This window comes from Choloepus didactylus, chromosome 1, assembly GCF_015220235.1.
Source record: "Choloepus didactylus isolate mChoDid1 chromosome 1, mChoDid1.pri, whole genome shotgun sequence".
NCBI lineage: Eukaryota > Metazoa > Chordata > Mammalia > Pilosa > Megalonychidae > Choloepus > Choloepus didactylus.
The window spans coordinates 40,045,091-40,071,722 of record NC_051307.1 but is presented as its reverse complement, the minus strand read 5'-3'; the positions used below and the strand labels follow the sequence as shown (position 1 = coordinate 40,071,722).

General features: G+C 35.3%; 1 protein-coding gene across 15 annotated transcripts in view; it reads right to left on the bottom strand.

The window, feature by feature from the left end:
- The window catches only part of ROBO2 (roundabout guidance receptor 2), a 1,484,543-nt gene that overhangs the window by 90,890 nt on the left and 1,367,021 nt on the right, over positions 1 to 26,632 (bottom strand). For all 15 annotated transcript variants that reach the window (XM_037833592.1, XM_037833556.1, XM_037833566.1 and 12 more), the window contains 2 exons: positions 26,386 to 26,557; positions 13,385 to 13,590 (listed from right to left, as the gene is read on the bottom strand). In XM_037833592.1, coding sequence (XP_037689520.1) covers positions 13,385 to 13,590; positions 26,386 to 26,557 — 378 coding nt within the window. The remainder of the gene's footprint in view (positions 1 to 13,384; positions 13,591 to 26,385; positions 26,558 to 26,632) is intronic.

The window sequence follows — 26,632 nt, the reverse complement described above, 5'->3', positions numbered from 1 at the left end:
AAGAGAAAAAGCAATGTGTTACATACAAGGGAGTCCCAATTAGAGCGATTGTCAAATCTCATCAGAAAGCATGGAGGCAAAAAGGCAGTGGGTTGAAATACTGAAAGTGCAGAAAGAAAACAACTGATAGCCAGGAATTTTATATCTAGTGAAACTCTCTTTTAAAAATGAAGGACAGACTTATGTAAAATTCTGGTATGAAAGTCTCATCTCTCTGAACATGCTATTTACAAAATGTTTATGCACACTTTGTAATCCTATGTTCTTATCTGAGAATGTGAAGGTATGACAGACTTAAACAGTCTTGCTGAGTGCCAAGAATAATATGGAAAAGGAAGGTAGCTGATGACTGAATATACAGGGCTTTAATATTAAGACAGTGAAAAATCTAGAAAGACCACACTGTTTCTTGATCATCAATTTCTTATGCAGTCCAAATCTAAGCTTAGAAGAAAGGTTTCGCATTAAGCACCTTTAACCTACACAGATAAGCCGCAGGTCGCTCTTGCCAAGAGAAGAGTGCTTGAGTTACAGCAGGCATTAGTTTCAAGAATTCACTCTTCCTGTAAACTTCCAGATATCAAAATATATTTTAATACATAAATGTGTTTTCTGAGATGACACTGCTTCTATTTCTATAACCTTTTTGCATGGACTATCTAATCAGTCCGACTAATGTATCCCTAAATGTGGTTACTGAAAACAGAATAGCTGTCTCATGACAATTCAGTACATGAGGGAAAAAATTAAATTTTGAATAGAGTGTATAGCCTCCCAGACATTAGTTTCTTTCTCCACATTAATCAATGACTTAACCTAAATTGTAACTGTTTATAAAGGGTTAATTGTCCTGCATCAAACTTGTACTAACTAATTCCATCCACCTGAGGAGGAGAATATGGAGCAGGTAGAGGATGGGCACTACTTCATATGTCTGTGAATCAGTAAAGATTGAATGAGTGCCCCACATCGAGTCTGTAATTTTGAAATACAATAAAAATTTTCTTGTTGAGGTAAAACAATAAATAATTCCATTAACTGGAAGATCACAGAATGTCTATCATATTTTACAGAACAGATAGTTTTACTGTGGTTTGGATAGGTAAAAATTATATGGTTTGGTAACTGAATTTAAGTTCAAGGAAAACAATCTGCAGATAAATCTATGCCCCAGCTTAGTTTTCATTTGGGTAAGGAAGATCTGAAATATCCCCAAATCAGTATTATTACCAATTAAAAGTCCTCTAATAAAAGAGCTATTGGGAAATTATTGTGTGTGGTGGTGGAAAAGAAAAGCTCCCTCAGTTTGGGGGAGGGGATAACTTTTAAAATACTTAAATTGTTAACTTGGTGCAGTTAAGAATTAAACTTGTCAATTTTAATGTTGCTGCATCTGAAATAAAATTATGTGATGTTTCGGTAAAAAAAAAAAAAATGAGGGAGAGATTAAGGCATTCTCAGATAAACAAAAATTGACAGAGTTAATCACCACTAAAACTGCCCTACAAGCCATTCTAAAGGGAGTTCCTCAGACTGAAAGGAAGGACAGTGCATCAAAGCAACGTAAAGAAATAAGACCTGTCATAATGGTAACCATTTGGGTAATTATAAATGCCAGTATTATTGCATTGTATTGTTTGGTATGTAACTCCATTGCTTACTTCCTACATGTGCTAAAATACAAATGCATAAGGAGTACTGATAAATCTATGTTTTTGGAAATACAATGTACAAAGCTATAAGTGGTAACAAGTACAAAAAATGATGGAGTGGGGGGACACAGGGTTATGGGAGAAATATATGTGCATATTATTGAAGTTAAGTTGGTATCAAACCACATATGAGTCTTATATATTTAGGATATTAAATTCTAACCCCATGGTAACCACAAGGAAAATATATCCAGATAGAAATGTGAAGGCACTGAATATATACAACAGAAAAAAGCAAATAAATATAAAAGTAGGTATTAATGCAAGTGAGGGACAAAAAAGGTATAAGCCTTTCAAGGTTAAAACAGCAAAATGGCAGAAATCCTGAATTAGTAGTACTGACTTTCTGTGTAAATGGATTAAATTCTCCAGTCAAAAGACAGAGATTGGCAGAATGGATAAAAAGGCATGACAGAATTATATACTGCCTGCATGAGACACACCTGAAATTCAAAGATGCTAGTAGATTGAGGGTGAAAGGATGGAAAAATTATATACCATGCAAGTAGTAACCAAAAGAGAGCTGGGGTAGCTATACCAATATCAGATAAAATAGACTTTAAGTAAAAAATATTTACAAGGGACAATGATAGTCATTATATACTAATAAAGGTGACAATTCAACAGGAAGATGCGACGATTATAAATATATATATGCACTTATCTGCAGAGACCAAAATATATGAAGCAAATACTGACAAATTTAAAGGGAGAAATAGATGGTTCTACATTAACATTAGGAGACTTTAACACACCACTCTCACTAATGGATAGAACATCTAGTCAGAAGATCAACAAGGATGTATACGACTTGGATGACACACTAAACTCACTAGACCTAACAGACATATAGAACACTGTACCCAACAAAAAATAGAATGCACATTTGTGTTGAGTGCACATGGATCATTCTCCAGGATAAACCATACATTGGTACAAAAAATAAGCCTCAATAAATTAAAAAAAAAATTATTTTCTCTGGTCAAAATGAAATGAAGCTAGAAATCAATAACAGAGGGAGAAACGGAAAATTCACAAATATGTGGAAATTAAACAACACACTCTTAAACAACCAATGTGTTAAAGAGGAAATCAGAAGTGAAATTAGGAAATATCTTGAGGAGAATGAAAATGAAAATACAACATACCAAAACTTATGGGATGAAGTGAAGGAAGTGCTGAGAAAGGGAAATTTACATCACTAAATGTTAACTTTAAAAATGAAGAAAAACTTCAACCCAGTGACCTAAGCTCAAAACCGGAAGAACTAGAAAAAGAAGAGCAAACTGACCCATTGGCAAGCAAAATTAAGGAAATAACAAAGATTAGAGCAGATATTTCTTTAAAAAAACAGAGCAAGGATATGAATAATGAAAATCAAAAATGAAAAGGGGGACATTAATACCACCCCGCTGAAATAAAAAGGACTATAAGAGGATAATATAAACAACTGTAAGCCAATAAATTAGATAACCTAGATGAAATGGACAAATTCCTAGAAACACACAAAGTACCCACAATGACTCAAGAAGAAATAGAAAATCTCAACAAAGCAATTCCTTGTAAATAGAGTGAATCAGTAATCAAAAACCTCCCATAAAACATTCAAAGAAGACAACTCCAATTCCTCATAAAATATTCCAAAAAATTGAAGAGGAGGGAATGAACACTCCTTAAATCATTCTGTGAAGCCAATGACACCCCATACCAAAGCCAGATACAGATATCACAAGTAAATGACAGACCAATATCTCTTATGAATATAGAAGCAAATATCCTTTATAAAATACTAGCAAACCAAATCCAGCAGCCTATTAAAAGAATTATACACCATGACCAAGTTGGATTTATCCCTGGTGTTGTAGTTTGAAGCTGTTATGTACCCCAGAAAAGGTTACATTATTTTAATCCATTCCTGTGGATGTAGACCAATTATAGGTGGGACCTTCTGATTAGGTTATTTCAATTAGATGTGACCCACCTCATTCACGGTGGGCCTTAATCCTCTTACTGGAGTCCTTTATAAGAGGGTAAAACACATACAGAAGCTAAGAGATGAAATTAGGAGAAGCTCACAGAAAAAGCCCCAGAGAAGCTGAGAGGAAGCCACAGAAGCCTGAAGCTGGAAGCAACGACACCCAGGAAAGAAGGACCAGCAGACATCACCATGTGCCTTGCTATCTGACAAAGGATCCAAAGCTCACTGGTAGCCAGTCTTCAGAAAAGGTACTGACCTATTGATACCTTAATTTGGACATTTTTCATGGCCTAAGGACTGTAAGCTTGTAAGTTATTAAATCCCCACCATAAAAGCCAATCCATTTCTGGTATATTGCATTCTGGCAGCTTTACCAAACCAAAACACCTGGTATGCAAGGTTTGTTCACAAGAAAATCAATTGACGTAATAGACCACATTAACAGAATGAGGGGAAAAAACACATGAACATCTCAATTGATGTAGAAAATGCATTTGAGAAAACACAGCATCCTTCTTTGATAATAACACTTAGACAACTAAGAATACAAGGAAACTTCCTCAATATGAGAAAGGAATATATGAAAAGCCCCCAGGTAACATCCTTCTTAATGGCCAAAGACTGAAAGCATTCCCTCTAAGATTAGGAACAAGACAAGGATGCCCACTGTCATCACTGCTATTCAACATTTTACTGGAAATTCTTGCCAGAGCAATTAGGCAGAAAAAAGAAAAAACAAAAAAAAAAAAACAAAAAAACAAAGGCATCCAAATTGGAAAGGAAGGAGTAAAATATCCCTTATTTGCAGATAACATGATCCGGTATAAAGAAAATCCTGAAAAATCTACAATATAGTTTCAAAAGCTAATAAATGAACTCAGCAAAGTGGCAGGGTACAAGATCAACACACAAAAATCAGTAGTGTTTCTACACACAATCAATGAGCTATTGGAACAAGAAATCAAGATTGTAGAAACTCTATCTGCAATAGCAACTAAAAGAATATTTAGAAATATAACTAACAAAGCATATATAGGAATTTTACACAGAAAACTACAAAACACTGCTAAAAGAAATCAAAGAAGACCTACATAAATGGAAGGACACTTCATGTTCATGGATTGGAAGACTAAATATCATTAAGTTATCAATACTACTCAAAACAATTTATAGATTCAATGAAATCCCAAAGTCCAACATTCTCTGCACATGCAGACAAGCTAATCATCAATTTTATATGGAAGGGTAAGAGACTCCAAATAGCTAGCACATTCTCGGAAAAGAAGAATGAAGGACTCATTTCCTGATCTAAAAACTTTTTACAAAGGCACAGTAATCAAAACAGCATGGTACTGGCACAAGAACAGACATACATACCAATGGAATTGCATTGAGAGCTCAAAAATCAACCCCCACATTTACAGCCAACTGATTTTTGACAAGGTGGCAAAGACCACTCAAAGGGAAGAATAGTCTCTTCAACAAATAGTGCTGGGAAAACTGTATCTCCAAAAAAAAGGACCCTTACCTCACACCATATACAAAAATCAACTCAAAAGGAATTAAAGACCTTAATATAAGAGGTACATTTATCAAACTTCTAGAAGAAAATGCAGGAAAACATCTTCAGGACCTTGTATTAGGCAACAGTTTCTCAGACTTTACACTCAAAGCACAAGAGATAAACAAAAAAAAAATAGATGAATGGATGGGACCTCCTCAAAATAAAAAAAAATTAAGATAAAAAATTTTGTTCCTCAGAGTTTATTATGAAAGTAAAATGACAACCTACACAATGGGAGAAAACATTTGGAAACCACTTATCAAATAAAGGATTAATAGCTAGAAAATATAAAGAAATCCTTCACCTAAACAACAAAAAAGACAACCCGATTTAAAAATGGGCAGAAGACTTGAACAGCCACCTCTCCAAGCAACATATAAAAATGGCTAGAAAGCATACGAAAAGGTACTAATATCTTTAGCCATTAGGGATATGCAAATTAAAACCACAAAGAGATGTATTTTATACATATTGGACTAGCTGTTACTGAAAATAAATGGAAAATAACAAGTGTTGGAGAAGATGTGGAGAAATAAGAACACTCCTTCATTGTTGGTGGCAATGTAAAATGGTACAGCCATTGGTGAAGATAGTTTCACAGTTCCTTAGAAAGCTAAGTATAGAACTGCCACGTAACCTGGCCATCCCACTTCTAGGGATAAACCCAGAAGAATTGAAAGCAGGGACTTGAACAGATATTTGCACACCCCTGTTCACAGCAGCTTAATTCACAATTGCCAAAAAATAGAAACAACCCAAGTGAACATCAAACAATGAATGGATAAATAAAATGTGGCATATACATACAATGGAATATTATTCAGTTTTAAAAAATGAATGAAGTCCCAATACATGTGACAACATGGATAAATCTGAAGACAAAATGTTGAGTGAAATAGCCAGACACAAAAGGACAAATATTGTATGATCTCACTGATTTGAAATAATTAGAATAAGCAAATTAATAGAATCAGAATCTATAATATATGTTACCATGGAATGGAATGGGGATAGGGAATGGGAAGTTAAGGCTTAAGATGTACATGGTTCCTATTTGGAATGTTGGAAATGTTTTAATAATGGATGGTGGTGATGGTAGCACAACACTGTGAACACAATTAACAGCAATGAAATATATATCTGAATATGATTAAAGGAGAAATGTTAGATTGAATATATGATAACAATAAAAAATTTTTAAGAATCCATGGAATGGCACTACATAAACAATGAACCCTAAGATAAACCATAGACTTTATTTAATAGTATAATTATAAAAATGTTTTCATCAAATGTAACAAATGTTCTACACCAATGCAACAATGCAAGTTGTTGGTGGGTTGGTGCATGGGAAATCTTGTATTTTATACATGATTATTCTGCAAACTTACAACTTCTCTAATAAAGAAAACCAAAAAAAAAAAAAAAAAAAGGAAAAGGAAGCTTGAACCCAGAAAGCTATAGTTCTTGGGGTCATATCCATTAATAAATTTTAGCAGCACCTTAAAAAAAAAAAAAAAAAAACGAGTTCATCGCCATTAGACATTACAAGCAATTCTAAAGGGATTTCTTCAGACTGAAAGGAAAAGTAACAATAGTGGACTGAAGTAGCATAAAAATATAAAGACCTCCAGTAAAGATCACCACATAGGTAATTAGAAATGCCAGTACTACTGTATTGTATTTTTTGGAATTAATTCTACTTATTATAGGTTCTAAAATGCAAATACATAAGAAGTTATGATAGAGCTACAGTTTGGGATATAATGTATAAGGATATAGCTTGCAACAAGTTCAACAAAAGGCAGAGGGATGGACAGGTATAAGAGTGTATATTATGCTATTGAAATCAAGTTGGTATCAAATCAAACATGGTTTTTATTTAGGATGTTAAATTTTAGCCTCATGATAACCACAAAAATATATATAAAAATAAATACAGAAGAAATCTTTAAAAGTCTACAACAAAGCTACTAGAACCAACAAAATAATTCAGCAAAGTGGTTGGATACAAGATAAACAGCAAAACATAAGTCATGTTTCTACACATTAGTAATGAACAACCTGAACAGAAAATTGAGAAAAAAAAATACACAGACAATAGCAAGTAAAAAATCAAATATCTAGGAATTAATTTAATGAAGATGTAAAGGACTTATAACAGAAAACTATAAAAATTACCAAAAGTAGTCAAAGAAGACCTGCATTAATGGAAAGACATTCCATTTTCATGGATTGAAAGACGACGTATTGTTAAAATGTCAGTTCTATACAAAAAAATTTACAGTTCCACAACAATTTACAATTCCAAACAAAATTCCAACAGCCTTCTTTGGAGAAATGGAAAAGCCAATCATAAAATTTATGTGAAAGGTTTAGTTGCCCCACATAGCCAAATTCATTTTGAAAAATAAGAATGAAGTTGGAGGAATCACACTTCCCAATTTTCAAAATTAGTACAAAAGCTACAGATGTCAAAACAGTATAGAACTGGCACAATGACAGGCATACAGACCAATGGAATCAGATTGAGAGTTTGGAAACAGACCCTCACATCAATGGCCAATTCCATAGGGTACCAAGTACATTCAATTGGGAAAGGATAATCTTTGCAAAAAATGGGGCTGAAAAATTGGATATCCCTAGTCCAAAGAAGGAAGAATGACCCCAACCTTACACTATCTACAAAAGTTTATTCAAGATGGATTAAAGACCTTAGTACAAGCACCAAGATTACAGAACTCCTAGAAGAAAATATAGGGAAGCATCTTCAGGACCTGTGTTAGGCCATGCTTTCTCTGTCTTTACAGCAAAAGCACAAGCAACAAAAGAAGGCATGGTTAAATGGGACTTCATCCAAATTAAAAACTTCTGTGCATCATAGGAGTTCACGATGAAAGGAGAATGACAAACTAAACAATAGGAGAGAATATTTGGAATCCACAAATGTGATAAGGGTTTAATATGCAAAATATGTAAAGAAATCCTACAATGTAACAACAAAAAGACAAACAACCCAATTAACAGTGGGCAAAAGACTTGAACAGATATTTCTCCAAAGAAGTTATACAAAAGGCAAAAAAAAAAAAAAACATGTAAGAAGATGCTCAACATCATTAGCCATAAGGGAAATGCTAACCATAACCACAATGAGCTATCATTTCATGCACACCAGGAGCGACAGTATAAAAATGAAAACAGAAAATAATTGTATTGGAAAGGATATGGAAGGATATGGAGAAACAGGAACACTTGTTCATTGTTGCTGAGAATGCTAAGTGGCACAGTCACTGTGGAAAACAATCCAGCAGTTTTCCTCAGACGTTAAGTATGGAATTACCACATAACCTGGCAATCCCACTCCTAGGGATATAGCCCAAAGAACTGACGGCACAAACTTGAGTGAATATTTGCACATCGATATTCATAGTGGCATTATTCACAATAGCAAAAAGATGGAAGCAACCCACATGTCCAAAATAGGTGAATAGACAAAACAAAATGTGTTATGTACATAGAATGGAATATTATTCTGCCATGCAAAGAAATGAAGTTTCGATACTCTCAATAACTTGGATGAACCTAGAAGACATCATGTTGAGTGAAATAAACAAGACACAAAAGGACACATACTGTATGATCTCACTGTTATGAAATAATTAGAATAAGCAAATTCACAGAATCACAAATAGAATTCATGTTTACCAGGGCTGGGGTGGGGATAGGGAATCAGGAGTTAATCTTAATTGGGACAGAATTTCTCTTTGAGGTGATGAAAAGTTTTGATAATGAATGGTGGTGATGGTAGTAGAACATTGTGACTCTGCTTAACACCACTGAATTATATATTTGACTATGGTTAAAAGGGGAAATTTTAGGTTGTATATATGTTACTAGAATAAAAAATTTTTAACAAAACAAAAAACATAGGAATATACAACACAGTTAACTATAATGTAAACTATAGACTATAGTTAATAGTACAATTATAATAATATTCTCTCATGAGTTGTAACAGATGTACCACACTAATACACAGTGTTAATAACAGGGGATATGTGGTAACTCTGTATTTTCTGTATAATTTTTCTTTAAACCTACAATTTCTCTAATAAAAAAATTATTAAAATATTAAAAAATAAAACAAACCATGTCCTTGGAATCATTGAAATTTAGAGCTCAAAGGGACCACAGAGACAAACTAATATATGACTCTTTTATTACACATACTAAAAATTGTAGTATCTATTATTACTTAAAAGTATTTGTTAATCATTGAAGAGTGGCAAAAGCTTTTTACAAAGAAATAGTTGGTACTGTAATCAAGAGTTCTCTCTTACAAATGGGAAAGACAGAATTTTCAGTTCATATATCTTGACAAAAGCCCCAAGAACAATGAAAGATGTAACTCAAAAGTCCACATTGTGGTTGAACCCTGTGGGCTTAGACTGCAAACAACTTACCTTTACATTAGTTTAGGGGTGAAGGAAAAACCAAGAAGAGACGCTGATTACCAAACAGAATAAGGCCAGTCAAAAGATGTAGAATTAAAATTGTCATGAACATGAGTCTAATTCTTGATGAAATATGGAGTTCATGGCTCATTTTATGTGCTGAGTTTAAACTGTAAGTTTAAGCCTCAACAACTGATTCTCAAGTAAATCACTAGTACTTGGATGTTACTGCTGCTGTGCCATTTTAATTTATTTTAAATATCATTATGTATTTTAACTTAAATTTCAAATTGCTCTGGCATGTCATTCTTTGCCATATCTTCTCTGTACAATTGTCTTCTATTATATAGAAGGTTGATGGGTATAGCCATTGTAGATAGAAAGAACCATTACTTCAAATGTGGCTATGCACACATTATAGTCATTAGAAGTTTTGTATTTAAGAAGCATCACTCACAAACTAAATATAATGAGCCATGGTTGGATTTTAATGTGATATTCATTTGAATATGGTCTGTGAAAGAGGAAAAGAATTTGCATATTATTATAGCTCCTGAACAAAAATGTAGGACTTGTTATTATGTGCAAATGTTAAAAGAAGAGTATGTAGGTAATGTTTCTTAACTGCATTTCCTTGTAATTGTGTGGAGATATAAGTTTGACATTAGCTGTGGTAGGTATGTTTTAATGAGTATCGGAATATTCTACTTCTCAAAAGATACAGATACAGTTACCAATTAGCTGGACCATGAGGACACAGTGTTCATCATTCTATTTTTTTTTCTTGTTTTAAGTACAAAAAAAGAAATAGTGAGGCACAATGGAATATGACCTACAGAAACCCTCATGACTGAATGAGTGAGATACTGTAAAGCACATTTTTATCTCCCTTTAGAGACAGTCATTGTATAGAAAAAGAACAAGGTTCCCATTTTGGAGTTTATCAAAAGTGATATCAAAAGCCTGAATATCATTGCTAAAACTCACTGTTGTATCATCATCGTAGTTACTACATTGATTTTTATTCTTTTAACTTAAACTTTAAGTAATGTCTTTTCTGGTCATGAGTGCTTCACATCTTTTCCATCCTCTCCTTTAACCAAGTACTTAAAAAGAGATTAATGTGCTGGCAAACTCAATCACCTTCTTTTCTCCTTGGGTAGCTGGCTGCATATAAGCTCCCAGGAGCTTGTATCTCAAAGAGAGTTAGAAGCCTGTCAGTGGACTCAAAGTTTGTTTGAGAGCATCAAGCACCCACCTTTAATTGCTTCTTTCAAACACTACTAGAGATCCTGACTATTCAAACACACCCTTTAATTCAGCAGGACAGTGAAAATGCATTAACCTCCATGCCCCAAGTCTGCCTCTTGCCCAGAAAGAGAGGTTAAAGTGTTTACGCAAGGAGAGTTGGCATTAATTTTTTAATAACTTCCATTTTGCTCAAAGAAGGTTAAAAATTCATGATCAGTGATAAGGAAGTGGAAGACAATTTCTATATTAATTTATTTTCCTTTTAACTGAACTTGACAGCATTTTTCCTACTTACAGCAACAATTAATGTGTGTCTCAAATTAAATTACACACACATACACACACACACAAACACATGCATCTATATCAGCAATAAAACAGTCATTCTTCCTTTTGTTACATGTATTTGTGTGATACTCTGATAAAACAACCATGTAAGTGTAATTGTAAATATATTTGTATCCCAAGAGAAAACTACTCCAACATGTGATCTGTGGGAAAATAGCCTGAGCTTTGAATGCATCCTTGACATATTCAACGATACAGATATCGCAACACCAAATCCTGCCCAGATGGAACACTGTCCAGGGCAGCACCCGCATTGTTGATACAAGAAGTGTAGCCTGTCCTTGACTTCCCTATCTTACTAACTTCTTTATCCTGCCTTCTCCGGCCTGTTAGTAACTCCCCTAATTCTTGTGATAAAATAAAGCTAATAAATATGGTGTGGAGCAAGCAGAAGCACTCTTTGTCAACTGGGCACTGAGTCCCCTGCTCCCATAAAAACTTATCTTTGTGTCCGTGTTTCATTCCTGTGCTGCCCTGTCAGCAACAGTGATCATTCAAAATTATGTGTAAACTTTTTAAAAATCTGTAAAATTTATATAGCAATTCTGTCTTTGCTCTGCCTCTCCAGTCTTTAATGTCAATGTGCCTCTTGTATGTAACTGCTTTCCAACTCAAGTTAAACTTTTTTCTTCACTGAGCTCTTTACTCATTACTCTCAACAATTTCATCATCTTTCCCAGGCTTCTGAATGGAAAAATTGGACTATGATGCGTTTTTTTTTCCCTTCATCTTTGTTATCAATTTCTACCCAGACACCACATTATACTAATTGTTCTCTCACCAATGATTTTCAATCAATTTCTCTACATCCACTATCATCTCAACAACCCTAGTTCTGGCTCTCTTCCCCAATCTTGTTGTTAGTATAACACACCAAGCAGTTTTAGCAAAGTGCGTGGTATATGGGGAAGAGTGGGCTCACCATATTTGGTTGAATTGTTTGAATAAACTTGCTATGGACAGGTGCCCCCAAAAGAATGTCTTCCCGGTATTCACACCTTGTATAATCCCTCACCTTGACTGTGGGAGACCTGTGATTTGGTTCTGGCTAATGGAATAGTGTTGGAATGCACATCTTGCTGGGAGACTCTCTTGCTGAGGTTGAAGAAGTACATGTTCACGTTGGGAAGACCTTCATGACAAGAAACCAAAGGTGCCTTCTGGTCAATAGCCAGACAGAAACTGAGGCCATCAGTCCAAAAGCCACAGGGAACTGTGTGCTTTCAACAATCATATTGCTTTTCAATCCTCAGAAGAGACCATGGCCCTGGCCCACTCCTAATTGTAGCCTTGTGAGACCCTGAAGCAGAGGAGCGAGCTAATTCTTGCCCAGACTACTCACCCATAGAAACTGTGAGATAAGAACTATGTATTGAATTAGCCTTTAAATTTTTGCTAATATTGTTATGCAGTAATAGATAACTAATACAATACTCAAAAGTAGACATTTTATTTTGAGTTGCTTCTGAAGCATGTTCAACTTGTTTAAGTTTCCAGGAATTGTTGTTCTCTAATGCAGAACCAAAAATAGCTTGCTTTTATTCATGAGTTTAAACCTAAACCTTACAGCAATTTAATCTAAAATGTACAGTTTTCCATCAGCTATCCAATCCTCGTTCTTATGTATTAATTCCCATCTCTTTATTTTTCATAACTGTTTGTCCAAGGAAATTTATGAAGATTTCCCTACCCAAAATTTTTATTTTTTCAAGCTTTCTTTGTTCATGAGAGTAAATCATTAACATTTGGCACTTTCAGATTATTTTAAATATTCTACTACTATTATTAACTTTATATGTTTAAGATTTCTAGTTTCACTGATTGCATACACATGGTTTGTAGGAGAGAGTAAAACATTTCTAAGTCTCTTATGAATTCACAAGTAAGATAAGGACAATCATCTTCCCTCTGATTTAAGCTCATCATTTGTAAAATAAGAAATAGCCTGGCATATGATAAAATGTAAGGCATTGTACTGGGACATAACTATAATATTTTAAGTTTACCACACAGTTTTCCCCTAGAGTAGTACCTAATGTTGAAATGAAGACCCAAATACAATTGGAACATTACTTACCCGTAAATTCTTAATCTGCAGTGTTCCTTGCTCTTGTATAGAAACTCTTGGATCTCTACCCAGAAAAGTAAACCCCTCCTTTAACCAGCTAATTACAGGAAGAGGATCACCAGTAGCTTTACATTTCAGCAATGCTGTACCATCTACTGCTAGCGTTTGGTTGGCTGGGCCTTGTAGAATTATGGGTGGAGGTCTATCTGTTAAAACTGAAAGATAAAGATATTTTCAGGATGTTTTAACTTCTATGAAACTCAATAGTCTTGAAATCTTGATACTGACAGTAAGATTAATTTCCAAATGTATACATACATATTATTTTTATCTTACTTGGCATTTTCTATATGTACTCTATATAATACACAAACTAAACTTCTATGCATACTATGCCTACATCTACACATTATATATTAAAGCCATGTATTTTTTTATAACTTACTCTGCATTATCTATAATTAACGTGATGATGGGATAAACTCTGCCATTTTAGAAAGGCTTAGTCATATTGAAAGGCTTAGTTTTATTAAAATGAAAATGAAAACATGGATAGCTTTTAACAGTCATGCATAAAATTCCAATTTTTTCTTTCATATGCATATTTAAGAAAGTCTGTGGCACATCACAAGGGTAGAGCCAATTTTCATTTTTGCTTTTATTATAAAGATACGTTTAATAAATAATTTCACCCTTTGTGGCACCATGCTATATTTATGTAGGATATGATGCTTCTGCCAATGTTAAAATTAATAACTTGTTTTCAAAATTGTGGCACTGGCCTGTAAATTATAGTAACATCATTTACATTATTTGATTTTATTACCCACGATTAAGCAAAGAAAAACAGCCTAGTTAAACTATGTTAGTGGTATGACAAAAATAGAGTTTTCATGCAAAACCAGAGTGCTTATATTTGTATTAATTCCTGTACTCATTTGGGGAAAGTTTCCATAATTTCATAAACTTTTAATCCAGTGATTTTTGTGTGTGTGTGTATCAAATATTTTGTAGTTGTAACTTCAGTGCCTTTTTCACTATTTAATAATGATTTAGGGGGCACATCAGATGCTTTTCCAATGTAGACTACTTTAATTTTACTTTCCAATCACTATTTTTTTTTTTTTTTTTTTTTTAATCATCATTTTATTGAGATATATTCACATACCACGCAGTCATACAAAACAAATTGTACTTTCGATTGTTTACAGTACCATTACATAGTTGTACATTCATCACCTAAATCAATCCCTGATACCTTCATTAGCACACACACAAAAATAACAAGAATAATAATTAGAGTGAAAAAGAGCAATTGAAGTAAAAAGAACACTAGGTACCTTTGTCTGTTTGTTTGCTTCCCCTACTTTTCTACACATCGATCCATAAACTAGACAAAGTGGAGTTTGGTCCTTATGGCATTCCCAATCCCACTGTCACCCCTCATAAGCTACATTTTTATACAACTGTCTTCGAGATTCATGGGTTCTGGGTTGTAGTTTAATAGTTTCAGGTATCCACCACCAGCTACCCCAATTCTTTAGAACCTAAAAAAGGTTGTCTAAAGTGTGCGTAAGAGTGCCCACCAGAGTGATCTCTCGGCTCGTTTTGGAATCTCTCTGCCACTGAAGCTTATTTCATTTCCTTTCACATCCCCCTTTTGGTCAAGAAGATGTTCTCCATCCCACGATGCCGGGTCTACATTCCTCCCCGGGAGTCATATTCCACGTTGCCAGGGAGATTCACTTCCCTGGGTGTCTGATCCCACGTAGGGGGGAGGGCAGTGATTTCACCTTTCAAGTTGGCTTAGCCAGAGAGAGAGGGCCACATCTGAGCAACAAAGAGGCATTCAGGAGGAGACTCTTAGGCACAAATACAGGGAGGCCTAGCCTCTCCTTTGCAGCAACCGTCTTCCCAAGGGTGAAACTTATGGTAGAGGGCTCAACCCATCAAACCACCAGTCCCCTATGTCTGTGGTCATGTTAGCAACCATGGAGGTGGGATAGGCGAATACCCCTGCATTCTCCACAGGCTCCTCAAGGGGGCACTACATCGTTTTTTTTTTTTTTTTTTTTTTTTTCCTTGTTTGTCTTTTTTCTTTTTTTTTTTTTAACTTTCCCTTCTTTTTTCAAATCAACTGTATGAAAAAAAAAGTTAAAAAGAAAACAAACATACAATAAAAGAACATTTCAAAGAGACCATAGCAAGGGAGTAAGAAAAAGACAACTAACCTAAGATAACTGCTTAACTTCCAACATGTTCCTACTTTACCCCAAGAAAGTTACATACTATAGCAACATTTCAGTGAACTTGTTCCTACTACATCCATCAGAAATTAACAGACCATAGTCATTTCTGGGCATCCCCAGAACGTTAAATAGCTTATCTGTTCTTCTTGGATTATTGTTCCCCCTTCCTTAATTGCTCTCTACTGCTAGATCCCCTACATTCTACATTATAAACCATTTGTTTTACATTTTTCAAAGTTCACATTAGTGGTAGCATATAATATTTCTCTTTTTGTGCCTGGCTTATTTCGCTCAGCATTATGTCTTCAAGGTTCATCCATGTTGTCATATGTTTCACCAGATCGTTCCTTCTTACTGCCGCGTAGTATTCCATCGTGTGTATATACCACATTTTATTTATCCACTCATCTGTTGATGGACATTTGGGTTGTTTCCATCTCTTGGCAATTGTGAATAATGCTGCTATGAACATTGGCGTGCAGATATCTGTTCGTGTCACTGCTTTCCGATCTTCCGGGTATATCCCGAGAAGTGCAATCGCTGGATCGAATGGTAGCTCTATCTCTAGTTTTCTAAGGAACTGCCAGACTGACTTCCAGAGTGGCTGAACCATTATACAGTCCCACCAACAGTGAATAAGAGTCCCAATTTCTCCACATCCCCTCCAGCATTTGTAGTTTCCTGTTTGTTTAATGGCAGCCATTCTAACCGGTGTTAGATGGTATCTCATTGTGGTCTTAATTTGCATCTCTCTAATAGCTAGTGAAGCTGAACATTTTTTCATGTGTTTCTTGGCCATTTGTATTTCCTCTTCAGAGAACTGTCTTTTCATATCTTTTGCCCATTTTATAATTGGGCTGTCTGTACTATTGTCATTGAGTTGTAGGATTTCTTTGTATATGCAAGATATCAGTCTTTTGTCAGATACATGGTTTCCAAAAATTTTTTCCCATTGAGTTGGCTGCCTCTTTACCTTTTTGAGAAATTCCTTTGAGGTGCAGAAACTTCTAAGCTTGAGGAGTTCCCATTTATCTATTTTCTCTTTTGTTGCTTGTGCTTTGGGTGTAAAGTCTAGGAAGTGGCCTCCTAATACAAGGTCTTGAAGATGTTTTCCTACATTATCTTCTAGGAGTTTAATGGTACTTTCTTTTATATTGAGATCTTTGGTCCATTTTGAGTTAATTTTTGTGTAGGGGGTGAGGTAGGGGTCCTCTTTCATTCTTTTGGATATGGATATCCAACTCTCCCAGCCCCATTTGTTGAAAAGACCATTATGGCTCAGTTCGGTGACTTTGGGGGCCTTATCAAAGATCAGTCGGCCATAGATCTGAGGGTCTATCTCTGGATTCTCAATTCGATTCCATTGATCTATATGTCTATCTTTGTGCCAGTACCATGCTGTTTTGGCAACTGTGGCTTTATAATAAGCTTCAAAGTCAGGGAGTGCAAGTCCTCCCACTTCGTTTTTCTTTTTTAAAGTGTCTTTAGCAATTCGAGGCATCTTCCCTTTCCAAATAAATTTGATAACTAGCTTTTCCAAGTCTGCAAAGTAGGTTGTTGGAATTTTGATTGGGATTGCATTGAATCTGTAGATGAGTTTGGGTAGAATTGACATCTTAATGACATTTAGCCTTCCTATCCATGAACATGGAATATTTTTCCATCTTTTAAGGTCCCCTTCTATTTCTTTTAGTAGAGTTATGTAGTTTTCTTTGTATAGGTCTTTTACATCTTTGGTTAAGTTTATTCCTAGGTACTTGATTTTTTTAGTTGCTATTGAAAATGGTATCTTTTTCTTGAGTGTCTCTTCAGTTTGTTCATTTCTAGCATATAGAAACATTACTGACTTATGTGCATTAATCTTGTATCCCGCTACTTTGCTAAATTTGTTTATTAGCTCTAGTAGGTGTATCGTTGATTTCTCAGGGTTTTCTAGATATAAGATCATATCATCTGCAAACAATGACAGTTTTACTTCTTCTTTTCCAATTTGGATGCCTTTTATTTCTTTGTCTTGCCGGATTGCCCTGGCTAGCACTTCCAGCACAATGTTGAATAACAGTGGTGACAGCGGGCATCCTTGTCTTGTTCCTGATCTTAGAGGGAAGGCTTTCAGTCTCTCACCATTGAGTACTATGCTGGCTGTGGGTTTTTCATATATGCTCTTTATCATGTTGAGGAAGTTTCCTTCAATTCCTACCTTTTGAAGTGTTTTTATCAAAAACGGATGTTGGATTTTGTCAAATGCTTTTTCAGCATCTATTGAGATGATCAATTGATTTTTCCCTTTCGAGTTTTTAATGTGTTGTAATACATTGATTGTTTTTCTTATGTTGAACCATCCTTGCATGCCTGGAATGAACCCCACTTGGTCATGGTGTATGATTTTTTTAATGTGTCTTTGGATTCGATTTGCAAGTATTTTGTTGAGGATTTTTGCATCTATATTCATTAGGGAGATTGGCCGGTAGTTTTCCTTTTTTGTAGCATCTTTGCCTGGTTTTGGTATTAGATTGATGTTAGCTTCATAAAATGAATTAGGTAGTGTTCCATTTTTTTCAATGTTTTGAAAGAGTTTGAGTAAGATTGGTGTCAGTTCTTTCTGGAAAGTTTGGTAGAATTCCCCTGTGAAGCCATCTGGCCCTGGGCATTTATTTGTGGGAAGATTTTTGATGACTGATTGGATCTCTTTGCTTGTGATGGGTTGGTTGAGGTCTTCTATTTCTTCTCTGGTCAGTCTAGGTTGTTCATATGTTTCCAGGAAATTGTCCATTTCTTCTACATTATCCAGTTTGTTGCCATACAGTTGTTCATAATATCCTCTTATAATTTTTTTAATTTCTTCAGGATCTGCAGTTATGTCACCTTTTTCATTCATTATTTTGTTTATATGGGTCTTCTCTCTTTTTGATTTTGTCAGTCTAGCTAGGGGCTTGTCAATCTTGTTGATCTTCTCAAAGAACCAACTTTTGGTGATATTTATCCTTTCTATTGTTTTTTTGTTCTCTATGTCATTTATTTCTGCTTTAATCCTTGTTATTTCTTTTCTTGTACTTGGTTTAGGATTGGTTTGCTGTTCATTTTCTAGCTTCTTCAGTTGATCCATTAGTTCTTTGATTTTGGCTCTTTCTTCCTTTTTAATATATGCGTTTAGTGCTATAAATTTCCCCCTTAGCACTGCTTTTGCTGCATCCCATAGGTTTTGGTATGTTGTGTTCTCATTTTCATTCGTCTCTATATATTTAGCAATTTCTCTTGCTATTTCTTCTTTAACCCACTGATTGTTTAGGAGTGTGTTGTTTAACCTCCAGGTATTTGTGAATTTTCTAAGTCTCTGATGGTTATTGACTTCTAATTGTATTCCATTGTGGTCAGAGAATGTGCTTTGAATAATTTCAATCTTTTTAAATTTATTGAGGCTTGTTTTATGTCCCAGTATATGATCTATTCTGGAGAAAGTTCCGTGAGCACTAGAAAAGTATGTGTATCCTGTTGATTTGGGATGTAATGTCCTGTAGATGTCTGTTAAATCTAATTCATTTATCAGATTGTTTAGGTTTTCAATTTCCTTATTGGTCTTCTGTCTGGTTGATCTATCTATAGGAGAGAGTGATGTGTTGAAGTCTCCCACAATTATTGTGGAAACATCAATTGCTTCCTTTAGTTTTGCCAAAGTTTCTCTCATGTATTTTGTGGCACCTTGATTGGGTGCATAGACATTTACGATTGTTATTTCTTCTTGCTGAATTGCCCCTTTTATTAGTATGTAGTGGCCTTCTTTGTCTCTCAAAACATCCCTGCATTTGAAGTCTATTTTATCTGAGATTAATATTGCTACACCTGCTTTCTTTTGGCTGTAGCTTGCATGAAATATTTTTTTCCATCCTTTCACTTTCAGTTTCTTTGTGTCCCTGTGTCTAAGATGAGTCTCTTGTATGCAACATATTGATGGTTCATTTTTTTTGATCCATTCTGCGAATCTATATCTTTTAATTGGGGAGTTTAATCCATTTACATTCAACGTTAAAACCGTGAAGGCATTTCTTGAATCGGCCATCTTATCCTTTGGATTATGTTTGCCATATTTTTCCCTCTCTCTATTAATATCCTTTATTGTACCCATACCGAATCTCTTTAGTACTGAACCTTTCTCCAAGTCTCTCTGTCCTGTCTTTGTTTCTCTGTCTGTAGGGCTCCCTTTAGTATCTCCAGTAGGGCAGGTCTCTTGTTAGCAAATTCTCTCAGCATTTCTTTGTCTGTGAAAAATTTAAGCTCTCCCTCAAATTTGAAGGAGAGCTTTGCTGGATAAAGTATTCTTGGCTGGAAATTCCTCTCACTCAGAATTTTAAATATATCGTGCCACTGCCTTCTTGCCTCCATGGTGGCTGCTGAGTAGTCACTACTTAGTCTTATGCTGTTTCCTTTGTATGTGGTGAATTGCTTTTCTCTTGCTGCTTTCAGAACTTGCTCCTTCTCTTCTATGTTTGACAGTGTGGTCAGTATATGTCTCGGAGTGGGTTTTTTTTGGATTTATTCTATTTGGAGTTCGCTGAGCATTTATGATTTGTGTATTTATGTTGTTTAGAAGATTTGGGAAGTTTTCCCCAACAATTTCTTTGAATACTCTTCCTAGACCTTTACCCTTTTCTTCCCCTTCTGGGACACCAATGAGTCTTATATTCGGACGTTTCATATTATCTATCATATCCCTGAGGACCATTTCGAGTTTTTCAATTTTTTTCCCCATTCTTTCTTTTATGTTTTCATTTTCCATTCTGTCATCTTCCAGGTCACTGATTCGTTGTTCAACTTCCTCTAGTCTTGTACTATGAGTGTCCAGAATCTTTTTAATTTGGTCAACAGTTTCTTTAATTTCCATAAGATCATCCATTTTTTTATTTAGTCTTGCAATGTCTTCTTTATGCTCTTCTAGGGTCTTCTTGATTTCCTTCATATCCCGTACTAGGGTCTCATTGTTCATCTTTAGTTCTTTGAGTAGCTGCTCTAGGTGTGTCTCTTCTGGTCTTTTGATTTGGGTGCTTGGGCTTGGGTTATCCATATCGTCTGGTTTTTTCATATGCTTTATAATTTTCTGTTGTTTTTGGCCTCGTGGCATTTGCTGACCTTGATAGGGTTCTTTTAGCGTTTGTAGACCAGTTGAAGTCCTTATCTCTAATTTATCAGATCTACAGCTTCGTGGAGTACACTTTCTCTAAGTAACCAGCAGGTGGTGTCCACGAGCCACCTGTTCTCCACAAGCCAGATCTCCCCTGCTTAGCCTTTTTGGTGAGTGGGGGAGTGAGTCTTGTGGGGCCCAATTGGTGTCCCAAGCTTGCGTGTGTAGTTGGTGTTGCCTGCCCTGTATGTGGGGCGTGTTTCTGGGCAGTCGGGGAGGGGGGGGTGGCCCTAACAATCAAATCTCCCTGATGATCCTAGAGTTTTAAAGCTACTGCAATAGTCTAATCCTTCAGTTCAGTCCTGCCACAGTTTGTCTCTGCCACTGACCCACAAGTCTTTGGTATTGGCGTATGGCTCCTGAGACTTGCAAGTGGGCCCCTCTTCCAGGCTGTGCACCCCGGGTCCTCTGTTGAGGGATGACTGTGCTATGTCGCAGGTGAGTGCCGTCCCCCCAGGGCAGTTCTGGGCTGCTGGGCTGTGTTGGGAGGCTCCCAGTCTGCTCAAATGATGGCTGAATGGGGCTCTGTTAATTCACACTGCTCCCCCTTCCCAGCTCTGGGACATTCAGCTGAGGTTGCAGGGAAGGCTAATGTCCACGTCCAGTTTTGTGGTGTGTGCCTGTTATTTGAAGCACTTCCGTCACACTGGGTTGTCTGGGGCAGCTCTGGGCTATGGGGCTGGCGATGGGCAGGAGTGTTTCCTGTCCACCAGGATGGTGGCTGTGAGCGGACACCCCCCTTTTCTTGGGAAGTTGTGTTGTTTAGTGAATTTTCTCAGCCACTGGATTATTGCCTTTTGTCTCAGAGCTCTCTCAGTTCTGCTCTTGACTTGACGTGCCCAAATTTCAATTCTTTGAAGCTTTCTGTATTGAGCTTCTTAGAGTAATTGTTTTAGAAAAAGCAAAAAGGATTTAAAAAAAAAAAAAAAAAACGGCCCTCCTCAGAGATCTAATGGGTTATTGAAATGCTAATAGACAAAGCATCCAGGGCCATTAAGGAAAAGTGCCCAGGGCAGAGAGATCAGCCTTGCTTCGGGATTTGCATATGCGCCTCAAGGCCTGATCTCCGCCCTTCCCCTTTCTGTGTTCACCAGAACTCCAAAAATCCTCTGCTTTTATTTTGGAGTTTTTCGTGTTGTTTTTTTTCTATGCCTGTCTCCTCTCTGCTGGGCTGGCTGCTCTCAGAGTCTCTGGTGTCTGGCCTCAGTCTATCTATGGTTGGAGTTTGAATCAGTAGAATGAGTTTCCGTTAAGAGCAGCCACTGCAATTCTCCCTTCTCCTTCCTGGAGCTGACAGCCCCTCCTCCCAAGGGACTGAGCCTGGCAGGGAGGGGCGCGGGTCCCCTGGCCGCAAAAACTTACAGATTTCGCTGATCTCAGCAGTTCCACGTTTTCATGAGTGTTGTATGAAGTATGCCCAAAGACAGATTGCTCTGTGGTGTCCAGTCCACGCAGTTCCTGGCTTTTTACCTACTTTCCTGGAGGAGTAACTAAAACATACAGCTCACCAGTCTGCCATCTTGCCCCGCCTCCTCCAATCACTCTTACTACTGTTTTCAAGTAATTAAGGTAGTATGTCCGTGACATTCTTGAGGACTTCTCCCAAGATTGTCACGTAAAATTACTTTTACCACATTAAATTACCTCCAAAATTGCTTTTATAGGTTTAACTGAAAACTGTACATATTCCCTTCAGATCTTATGGATACTAGTGCACAGATAACTGGCAGTGGTCAAAGCTATGTCTAGATGTCTTCCTCCAAAATTATAAATGCATGTCTCAGCAAAGTAACAATGCACTGTATGCCAGGAAGTAGGCAGTAAGAGCAAATACTTAGTAGGTGAAACACAAGACTAAGTTCCTTCAGTGGCGAGTTCATGTTATTATATAAATGGGTGGTAAAAATATGGAGTCAACTGGAGGCAACCTTTCATCTAGATTTCATTAGAAGACTGCCTCACAATGACACTGACAAGTCCATTTCCAAAAACATGTTTTCTTAAGAGAAAGTTCTGTAAGCTTCAGTTTAGAATTCTGTTAATTGTCCAATATATGATTTTTTTATTGTAAAAACTGGATATAAAAAAATGGTAGATTTTGATATTATTACTAAGCAACTGTGATAATAGTGTTCTTCCTAGATATCTCTCCTTAAGCACAAATAAGCTTTTTCTCAAGGTCATTTTGTATCACAAGGAACATAATCATTAAAATTATTTTGCTAATTGCTCTAATCTCCTTTGCCCACCAGCTTTTATGAATATCAATTTATATGATTAGCTATATCCTGATCTCTAGGCATCATCTTTACTATTAGAGATAACAGTTTTGTAGGGAACAAAATCATGAAAATTAAGAAAGCTTTTAGAAACTACCAATAGGGAGCCAACTGATTTTAATTTCAATGTAGAAGTTATGATGCAGACCCCTGCATATCAAGATACAGTGGGCATCTAATCAACTTAAACCCACTACATCAAGATATATACATTATAAAAATACTTGTATGTAAATAAATATGTATGCATATAGAAAACTATTTAATATAAAAAAATTTTAGAGATCTAAGAAAAACAATAAATTCCTGTTTATTCTTCTTGATCAAATTTGTCATTATAAAATAAATAAAATCATCTTAAGTGAATGTGGAAGCATAATATAATAATTACAACACATCCAGCAATAACTGTGGAAATAGAAATTCAAACAGAGAGTTTCATGGAATTTATTTTTTTATATGGTTCAAGAAAAGGAAGGTCAGTTCACAAAGACAATGAATAATTTTTCAATTAAGTGAGAATATGGGTCCACATTACCTGAGTACAAACTATTTATTAAATTTGAATAATGTAACTTTGCTTCAAATAATGCACATATAGAATTCAGGTAATTTCTTATAACTCTGACCTTTATTTCTATATCCCTGAAATCATTAGATACAGTCAAAGGGCATCTAATTAGTTTTTTCTTTTCTTTTTTTTTTTTTACTGCCCAAATGAGTAGCTCATCATCTCTTAAATGAATTTGATCAATAAAGTAATTGAAAATCTCCTGGCCAGAAGGAATTTTCAGTTTCAAGGATGCTATGGGTAAAAGACGACCACAAGTTTCCATGACACCAAGGTCAAAGGTTAAATGAACATTTAGGGTTTTCAGTGATCTGTGAACAACTCCATGGTCTTCTCTAACCATGCATTATAAATTCTCAAACTATTCATATTAGATCATGCCGTGACATTTACTGTCAATATAAAATATAAATACATTTCTTCTCTCTAGTCCTTTAAGATTCTACTAGCTCTACTCAAAGAACTCTCACTACAATTTTCTAATTTTCTGAGAGAAAAAGATAAGGCAGAAGAAAAGAAAAAATGAACAGTGCCAACAAATTAATGAGAAAGCCTTCTAAAGGAATACTTTGAGACTCAAGTACATTGAAGCATCTTGGCTCAATCTATAATCAGTAAAATTATCACTCATCACAGCAGTATTAGCAATCTCATCTTATATGAACACCTGAGTTAAAAACATTTTCAGAAAAGAAGGCTAAGTGTAACAATGTAACAATAGAAACATTGCTATATATGGAATTATTAATCACTTTTTTCTCTGAATATAACATGTTTTCCTTCTGCATTGGCTCCAAATTTCCCTGGATCATACCAAATGCTATGTTCAAAATAGAAACGAAGCCTCATATATTATTAAATCACTAACCATTGTATTAAATCTGAAGTTTTGAATAGTAGATGAAGTCATCAGCCAGTGTTGCAAGTTAATGTTTAGAGATGGGCTTATATATATATTATATGTATATACGTATATGTGTGTGTATTTTGAGATCTCAAAAGATTTCTGTACTGTCAAAATCAATAATCTCTGTAACTTCAATTCAACATTGGCTGCAAAAAGAACTTGACTTTGTGATTGCTTACTTAATCAAATATCAATGCAGGAATTAATATGAATAAAATGTCTAGAACCATCTCAGTCATCAGAAGATAAAAATGTGCTCATCATTTAAAAGATTTTGCTCTCAGAAATACAGTTTGAATAGCTACAGTCTTCTGAGATTATAAAATAACTATTTTAAATTCTTAAGACAGACATATTTCTGAATATCCACCTGTTTCATGAACCATATCAGTCATATCACTGACCCTTCTAATTCACCAATTTTGTGTTTGAGAAATACAGTTTGCTTTTCAAGACAACTTAATCATTAAGAAACATTTTACAGTCTGTCTTCTATAAAATACTATAAGCAGCTACAATATAATAGAGATCTTAATTGTTATGCTTGGGAAGTTCTATATTGATACAGAATAAAAATTAGGCTTTTGTCAGAATATCTTATTTTCCAAGTTTACAGATCTGGGCATTTTTGTTGGTAGTAGAAAACATGATAACTTTAAAAAAGATTAATAATTATCTTTTAATTTTTAAAAGAAATACATAGATACAACAGATCAAAGGTTCTGCCCAGCTAAGGGAATAATTTCTCATCACTGTCACCCTTGAACTTGATTTCTCCTTTCAGCCCCAGAGCATTAAATGTCTGCAGCATCAGCAGGTGTAGCCATTAACGACTCAACATTGGTCTGTTCTATTTATTCCTGTTCCTGATATGGTGCTGCATCAGACAATATGATGCACAGATATTAAAAATACTGCTTTTCTATTAATTTTAAATGGCCTTTTAATCTACATGTAAATTTGAATTGTATGAAAACTCATCAAATTGACACCAACATAGAAGGAAGGGATTCAAAGAGGTCACAGACCAAAGTTCTAATAGCTCAGAAGTCAGCTTCAGGAAAAAATAGATTAAAAAAAAACAAAAACAAAAACAAAAAAACTCACAAGTGTAGGAGAACAAGAAAGAGATTTTTTTGTTTAAGACATCAAATAAGGATTAAATTTATGCTCAGTGGTTCATGAAATATGTAAGACTCCCTGTCTATCAATTGTGACAATTAAGTTCTTGGGGAAAAAAAAATAAAATTATTTAGAGTCCTACATCTTTTTCAATGTTCATTATCAATGTAGGTACCTCAGTTAAGAATCATAGTATATATGAACAAATAAAGAAATTAATTTTAGCATTCATCAGTACTTTGGTACTTTAGTGAATTTAACTTAATGAATATAATTAAAAAGTCACAGGAATGTCCTAATGTGAATAGCTAACCAAAACTCACTCTGTTTTCACTGATAATATTAAAGGTGATATTTCTTCCTCTTCTAGTAAAATAAAATATGAATACTATTAGAAGCAATCATACCAGCATAAGGCAAAAGAAAAATACACAATTTATAATTCTATAAACTGTCATTGTGATGGCATTTCTTGAAAATCCTAATATTGCAAACAACACTATATTTTAAGAATAAAATAAAATAGATTGTCTTTGAGGTTCTTGCCTGGGAAGATAAGTGATATTAAATCAGGGAGAATTAGGCATTCTTCAAAAGATAAGCATTGATCTAAATGATTTAAAAATCAAAGAATTCCACATGGCTAATGCTTATCCTGCAATAAAATAACAATTTTCACAAGAAAAAATCAACAATAATATCGCACCGTCAGTAACCTCCAGTTGAGCTTTTGCTAAAATGCTTCCTGCCACAGTTAGGGCCTGGCAGATGTAGTAACCGGCATCCGAGCGCTGGATGTTGGTAATTGTGAGGTCTCCAGTTGGTGACACTGAGCATCTACTGTTGGGCTGCTGTGGTTGGTTTGGGAAAAGAAGGTTCTGTGAAAGCAAACACAATCATCAATATTATTTTCCCACTCAGCAGGGAAAATAGGTTAACAGGAGTTATTACAA